This window comes from Megalops cyprinoides, chromosome 3 (genome assembly GCF_013368585.1).
Source record: "Megalops cyprinoides isolate fMegCyp1 chromosome 3, fMegCyp1.pri, whole genome shotgun sequence".
Classification (NCBI taxonomy): Eukaryota; Metazoa; Chordata; class Actinopteri; order Elopiformes; family Megalopidae; genus Megalops; species Megalops cyprinoides.
This window is the reverse complement of record NC_050585.1, coordinates 31,228,822-31,236,631: the sequence shown is the minus strand read 5'-3', so window position 1 is coordinate 31,236,631 and position 7,810 is coordinate 31,228,822. Positions and strand designations below refer to the sequence as shown.

The 7,810-nt window shown below is 42.3% G+C and overlaps 1 protein-coding gene across 1 annotated transcript; it reads left to right on the top strand.

The window, feature by feature from the left end:
* The first annotated feature begins 439 nt into the window (after positions 1-439).
* Positions 440-7,196, top strand: LOC118774983 (LON peptidase N-terminal domain and RING finger protein 3-like). Its single transcript, XM_036524635.1, has 12 exons — positions 440-1,228; positions 2,219-2,337; positions 2,597-2,719; positions 3,064-3,216; positions 3,539-3,794; positions 3,903-3,993; positions 4,574-4,688; positions 4,801-4,922; positions 5,060-5,218; positions 5,670-5,832; positions 6,014-6,163; positions 6,848-7,196. Exons 1-12 carry the CDS (start codon positions 580-582, stop codon positions 7,004-7,006), a joined length of 2,259 nt encoding a protein of 752 aa, XP_036380528.1. The 5' UTR covers positions 440-579; the 3' UTR covers positions 7,007-7,196.
* The last annotated feature ends 614 nt before the right edge of the window (positions 7,197-7,810 follow it).

Sequence of the window (7,810 nt, the reverse complement as noted above, 5' to 3'; positions counted from 1 at the left end):
ATATTCACGTAGCATAGTCTGCCTGAGCTAGATAGTACTAACACCTAGGTGTCATGGGTCTAGTCACTCTTTTCTCCGGAAGACTCAAATGAAGTCTGATTAAAATTATTTTTAATTTTAATTTTTCACAGACTATGTATAACAACCGAATGAATACTTGGACTTGCATATTCATCCAGGAAAAAATAAACAGTGAAATAGATGAGTTTCCTACTTACAGATGTAGCCGCATTGCGCATAATATAAAAACATAAAATGTATTTTATAAAGGTTCTAAAGTAGAAGTATCACTTCTGCTCGAGAGACGAGACATTAAGTTATAAAACTGACTCGTTTTATAACAGTTTTAGTAACCTATCCAATGAGAACAGCTGGTGATGATCACATGACCTACTTTATGTAACGTTTTTTTTTTTAAGATTATGTACCTACAGCACTGCGATGGCTCTTGAGCTGAGGAGCGAACAGCGCAGGAGGAGAGGAGACGAGAAGATGAGAGAAATACCCCTACCTCTTTATAAACTTTCACTTCCTAAGAAGGGACAATAGTTCGGTAACGACCCGCAGCCTATATCCGATATGGGCACAGAGGGCACAGAAAGCAATGTCATGCTGGAGCTCGCTGCCGAAGCCTTCCAAGCTAAAAACTTTGAGCTCGCCGCTGAAATATACGAATGTCAACTGCAAGATTTCAGCGACCTTGGCACTCAACACGAGCTTCTGGTGAAGCGGGCAGAAGCTCTGGCTTTTGGTGGCAAGCTGAGCGAAGCTTTCGAAGTCTACAAGAGAGCTTCCAAAATCAACAGGCTACGACCTACGCAGCTGGAGAACCTTATGGAATGTCTTGCAAACAAGATCCGGAGCAAAGAGGGGCTCGCCGGTCAGAAGCACCCCGAAGAAGGGCACAGATGCGGCAGAAATGATGCTTTCACTTGCAGGATGTGTGTGGGATTTCTGTACGAGCCGGTTACCTTGCCTTGTGGACATTGTTTTTGCAAAAAGTGCCTGGACAGAGAAAAAAGGCCAATTTCCTGCAGAGAGTGCAAGGACAGCTCCAAACTCACTGACCTGCCGAATTACAGAGTTAATGTAGTTCTTAGTAACTTGTTGGCAAAGTGGTTTCCTTCTCAACTGCACGCAGTTCAGCTGAGACATGAGGGGAATGCGCTGTACGCAGAGAATAAATTGGAAGCTGCTTTAGAAAAATACAATGAGGCAATAATTATAGGTAAAGTTAATCTATCCATTGTCACCCATTCATCTGTATTGCTCATGTCACTAGACTGCCACGCTGTCGTATATGAAATTAAGACGGAATTCTTCATAGTTCGGTTTTGCAGCTGAATACATAGATGTAGACACATTTTGATATAACCAGCCGGATATTTCTAATTGCAACTGCAAAAATACTGAACTAGTGGAGATTACATATAGCTAGGACACTGTTAGACCAAATACTATAATATGTGGCTTATTGACTCCTCTGTAAAAAGTGGAGTTATTGTGATGACGTCTCGTTGATCGGAAACATTTCAAAGGTTGCCGTCATTACACTGTGTTTGCAACGTACACCTAAATGCATAGCCTCTTCTAGTGCACGCTTTCGTCCCGTTGTAACCTTAGAATGGGAATGAGGTTGAACTCATAACAGCGGGTTGTGCCTGCATCGTAACCTGAGTAGAAGGGCGTGGATCTGAATGTAGGCTAGGGGAGCAAACATTACGTAACCTTGCGCTGGAATTTGATGAAGAGCGGCCCATCACCCTTTGCGCTCTTACGATTGTGTAACCAACATAAACGCTGCAATATATAGGTCAATCTAAAAATAAATATAATAACATATAGAGAGGAATGCGTCTTGAAATCTTGTCTGTTTAAGAAGTTAAACGTTCACTAACTGTCCATAAACTGTACTACACGAATTTGCATAGTTTAGGATAGATAATGGAAATAAAAGGAAAATTTGCAGTTTTTACAGTGATTTAGAATGATAATTCGTAATATAATGTAAAGTTTTTGACAGTTCAGAGGAACGCATGAATAACTTTATTTATACAGTAACTGTAATTTATGCTGGTTTTGAATTAATTTTGATCTGAATTGAAATGTTTGCCTTTATACATTGCTGTGACAGTGTCCATTTGTGTGATTATAAAGGTGCACACAGTATTCCAAAGCTTGTTTCTGTGTCTTACATAAATACAATTCTTCTTCCCAGCTCCGAGGGACCACTTGCTGTTCAGCAACCGTTCACTGATTAACTCCAGTCTGAAAAAAACTGAAGATGCTCTTGCTGATGCAGAGATGGCATGCAGACTAAAACCTTTTTGGCTGAAGGTAAAGATGACTTCTCTTGACAAAATATAGTTGCATCCAGTATTATTCTGTCTGTCATGTAGAAATATTGTCCCATGTTTATAATATAGTAAATATTGTAAATGGCTCCAGTGCAGGATCATGGAAAAGAGCTGATTTGACAGTTTTACTACTATATATGAACACTACTGTGACTCCTATCTAAACAGAGATTCAATATTTATGTTATGTTACTTAGCAGAGAAAGCTGATCCTAATAATTGTGTTTTGCCTTTCACAGGGACATTTGAGGAAGGCACAAGCTCTTACTGCACTGAAGAAAACAGAAGAAGCTTTAACAGAATACCTGCTCTGTATTAGTTTAGAACCAGAAAGCAAACTGGCAAAATTGGAAGCTCACAAGGTAAAATCAAAAGGTTCATTCTCGTCTCTCCTTTGAAGGAGAACATGATGTGACATCGTGCTTTGCAGTCTGCATTAAATATTAAAAATGATTTCTGTTTATGTTGACACTGGCATTTCATTTAGGAAGTATGAGTTAAAGTCAGCATGTACATTGAGATGATCCTAAGTATTCAGTGTGTACTAAATGTTAAATTATAAACTGTAGAGGCAGCCTCCCACATATGTCCTGTGATCCCTTATAATCACACACCTTAGTTATAAAACCTGCACAGTTTCATAAGAGGTACTCAAGCAGTAAATCTAAGCTACATGCTCTGTTTAATTGTACGGTGTCTCTTTTAGCTGCTGAGCGACATCTTCGCTCCAATTCTTGATCATGTCCAGGAGAGAATACCCGACTGCACGGGTCTACTGTCCTCGAGGACCAGGATAAAGGGACGCTTAATGAGCACCTTGAGCTCAAACTGCAACACCAGCTCTCTGGGGCTCTATAAGGTAAGAGGCATTTGAGACCTCTTGGGAATTAGACACAGGCATTAAATGCTTGACACTAGGCCATGAGCTCATTGCTTAGATGGAAATGTTATTTCATGAACTGTATCTCACTCAAATGTGATAAGTGCACCATGTACATTCTGTATGCAGTCCACCTAATTGCTTTTGGCTGAGACTGAGGAAGATGCAGTAGAATGGTAGTGTTTCTCTCACTGAAGAACTGAGCAAGTTTTTGCCACTAGATGGGGCTACTGGCATTTATGAGCACTGTTCAGCGCATATTATGTATGCTTAATTATGTATGTAACACTCTTTCTTTCAGGAGGGCAGTGTAAATAATGACAGCTTAACCTCTCAAGAAAAGTCAATGATACCGCTGGCTCCTAGTGCTATGAAAGAGACTGACTTCACAGGAGTCAAGTCTGCATGCTGTGCAGACAAATGTGAAGATGAGGACTTTTGCGGTGTCTGTCACCCCACTGTAATCGACAGAAACCACCTTGTCAAACGTAAACACAGCTCAGAAGAGGAGGCCAAGGGGGGAAGCAATGGGGGACCGTGCAAGCGCTTGAAATTGGGTAAGCCTCGGCACTCTCTGTGGTGTTTCTCTAGTTCTCCATAAATGGAAGCTGAGGGCAAATGAGAAGAATTCACTTTGTGATTTTTTTTTGTGATTTTCGTATCAGAAGTAGCGCTGAAACAGGAGACAACTTCCTGGTCTGCAGTGGTGAGTGACCTCATCGATGCAGCTGACCTGGAGTGCTCACTGTGTATGAGGTATTCATTGGTTCTTACTGGCTATATCTGCACACTGAAATGGCTTTTTCTCACAGAGCTGCTTACCCTTATTCTGCCATTTTTCAAGATGATTTGCTCAACAAATGTTTGTTGTGCAGAGGCTTAACTGTGGCTCGGTGGTGCGTCGCCCTGTTAAAACTCACAGGAGGTTTACTCATTTCTGGTGCTGTATGATATTCCAGCTAACCTTCTGTTTAAAGGCTTTGTCCTTCAATGACTCTTGTAATTTTGTGCCCCATCATGACAAAATTTAACATTAAAATACAAATAATTAGTATGTTAATCACTTGTTCATAATGACTTTGTGTACAGGGTGACAGAAAGTAACATGGTCTCTGAGCCTCCAGAGCATCTAAGGCATTTATCTGATTTAACGCGATACTCTTCAACTTTTCAACAGTACCCCCTTAAGGTTTTTTAAGACCAGCTTCAGTTTCCATTGGAGACAGAGCTTATCTGACATGATCAACACCCCTCATAATGTGATCACAGTGAGCACAATGAATGCTGCCTGTCCTGTTGCAAGATATTGTCTCTTTGTCTTCTTCCTATGCCCTAGGCTTTTCTATGAGCCTGTCACCACTCTCTGCGGCCACACCTTCTGCCTGAAATGCCTTGAGAGATGCTTGGACCATAACGCCAAGTGCCCCCTCTGCAAAGAGGACCTCTCAGAGGTATGGTAGTGCATGCCGCTCTCCCGGTCACACCCAGTCATGGATGATAAAAGCTGTCGCTTTTATACTTTTATTGCACAAACACATGAGCGTTCTTTCTTTGTGTCCACAGTTTTTGGCCCAGAGACGATTTAGCAAGACCGTTCTGATGGAACACCTCATTGCCAAGTATCTTCCAGAAGAACTAGCAGAGAGACGGATTGTCAACGAAGAGGAAATGGCCGAGCTATCCAAGTAAGAGCCGGAACTGCGCTGAGACGTTAAAAATCATCCACGAATCACCCATGTTGCCCATCAGCCCCTTTGATGAACTCCTAAGCTGGCTGCATTGAATGACTATTGCCTTTATGTGCTTTTTTTTCTCTTTTCAGTCTGAACAAGAATGTGCCTATATTTGTGTGCACAATGGCCTTTCCCACGGTTCCTTGCCCCCTGCATATCTTTGAGCCCTGCTACCGGCTCATGGTGCGCAGGTGCATGGAGACGGGGACCAAGCAGTTTGGCATGTGCCTCAGCGATTCCGTCAAAGGGTAGGAGTCACTCAAAAGGAGTCACTGTGTGCTCTATAAGCAGGTCAGATGGCAGCAGCGAGCTGTGCTGACACCTGTTGGTCTTGGGAATGACATTTTTTTCACCTAGGTATGCTGAAAGAATCTCTGCTGCTGGCAAGTTACCTGTTTGCCATCAACAGAGAGTATACAATGAAAAAACCACGGTTGATGTAATCAAATTGATGTAATCAAATTCAAAGGGTCCTTAATAGTTAATCTAAGTGTGAACGGTTTACATTTGAAGTGAAATCAAATATTTCATATTTGGATTTTCATAACATGTGGTTTTGAGGATTGTTTAAAGCCATGCTGTTTAATCATACGTGTATTACTGCAGCTTACTGTTCATGGCCTTTGTCTTGTCCTGTGCCAACCTGAACTGAGTGTATGGTGGGGGGAGGTGCTTAAATGTTTTCATATTGTCCCTCAGGTTTGCTGATTATGGCTGCATTTTGGAGATCAGGAACGTGGAGTTCTTTGCCGACGGGCGCTCCGTTGTGGACACCATTGGAAAAAGGAGATTTAAAGTCATCCAGCACAGTCAGCGAGATGGATACAACACTGCGGATATAGAATACCTGGAAGATGAGAAAGTACGTCAGCATCATTTTCTATATTTGGCGCATGGTATTTCCAGTATCCACACTGTCTTTAGAGCTTTAGACTTATAAGGTTAAGTATAACAAGCCTGCTCAACAACTCTTATTTTCATGCTGCTGAGTTTCATTGTAGTTTGTCAGTGAAGTGGTGTTAAAGGGTGTGTATGATGGACAGGTGGAGGGAACAGAGGAGGCAGAACTGAGAACACTCCATGACGCTGTGTATGATCAGGCTGTGACCTGGGTGAACTCCCTCAAGGCTGAACAGAAGGAGCGTATTGTGGGTCACTTTGGACCCATGCCAGAGAAGGATGCAGAGCCACAGGTAAGCACCGTGTAGTTGATGTTCATTTCCCTCGGGTCCACGGCTTTGTGATTCTAGTATTTGCACAGCTTGTAATTTGATGTCTACTGCTCAGGTTTTGACAGTTTTCAAACATATTCAAAATTTAAAAATACAGTTGAACAGGTGGTCAGAACTGTGAGTCCCTCAACTTGTAAAAGGTGTTTAGAAATCAACAGAAAGAAACCCCACTATTTCATATCGGAGATAAAAATCCAGTGTGACGACTCTGAGATGACTGCCATGGAATGCCAATGTCACCATTTTGGACAGATTTTTAGCATCAAATGTCAAATGTCACAATGATGAGTAAGCTGGATCTGGCACTTCGCCGAAATTGGCTGGAACACTGTGCTTACAAGGCCAGGACCAAGTACTGGCCAAGTGGACAAAGCAAGTCCAGTGATTAGTCAGCTTACAGAGTCTTTAGGCTGTGTGTGATGTGATTGGAGACCCTGTTAGGCAGGTGTTCCATAGCCCCTTGGGGCATTCGTGTTGACCCAGATCTTCGGTACAGTCACGCTGGTGTGAGATGTGAGCAACTGATATTATGAGCCACTGTCATGTGCTGCAGAGTCGTGTGAAGCATGACGATGTCCTGGCCCGGTGCAAAGTGAGTAAGTCTGCTTTCATCAGTTAAGACGGCATTGTGCCTGCTGTTCCCAGATCAGTCCCAACGGGCCGTCGTGGTGCTGGTGGCTCCTGGCGGTCATGCCCCTGGAGGGCCGTGCCCAGCTGCCCTTCCTTGCCCTCACCTCCCTCAGGGATCGGCTGACGGGCATTCGCAGAGTGCTCCTCTTCATGTCTCGCAACCGCTCACGGTGACACCCCCCCCTTCCTCCTGTCCATCCTCGTCTTGTGTGTACATGTTGGCTACCGTTTTCGCATGACCAAATTCTGTATAGCCTTTTGTACATAACTACCACTGCTAGGTAGGTTATACTGTAATGTTAAGTATAACTGAACAGAACTATATGCCCCTGGGGTTAATACTTATTGCAGAGGTTATGCTTTGCGACTGACACGTTTTGAAATACATCTGTTTACATTTCGTTTTAATTCATGATGATTGGTGTGAATTTTTTAAAATTGCATAATTTGGATAAGGGATTAATTCTGTATAGTTATTTAAATTATTAAAATGAACTCTTTTGGAAGGTATTCCTTTTCAGAGCAAGGTAGACCATTACTTTATCTACGGCTCTTTATAAGGCAGTTTTGCATCCTTTGCATATGTCAGAGATGGATTCTTTGCTATGATCTTAGCATAAGAACAGAAAGGCTTAGCCATTTGTTCATCATGTTTTTATCACACATTCCAGTATAGGAAATCCATACTCCAGACCAGATTTTCATCAGCCAGTAAATGAAAAGTAAAAATGGGAATCCAGACAGGGCCAGATCATAGCACCAGATATGAGGTTGGGTTCATTAGTTAATTTTTGGTGCCATATGCACCAGCTTTCAAAAAAAAAAAAAACAAAACCTACAGGCTGGGTTTATGAAACTGCCCCACCTTTCATGGTACTGAAGTTAAAATTGGAATGCAAAGTCAGTTTGGTGGAACTGTAGCAAACAAGTTGAGACAATGCTGCTACAACTAATGGTGGACAACATAGGCAATCACAA

Excerpts from the sequence above, each read along its gene's own strand:
- LOC118774983 (XM_036524635.1), top strand. The coding sequence starts at position 580 with ATGGGCACAGAGGGCACAGAAAGCAATGTCATGCTGGAGCTCGCTGCC. Across the intron at positions 4,689-4,800 it reads GCAAAGAGGACCTCTCAGAG|TTTTTGGCCCAGAGACGATT; the intron begins GTATGGTAGTGC and ends TTGTGTCCACAG. Across the intron at positions 5,833-6,013 it reads AATACCTGGAAGATGAGAAA|GTGGAGGGAACAGAGGAGGC; the intron begins GTACGTCAGCAT and ends TATGATGGACAG.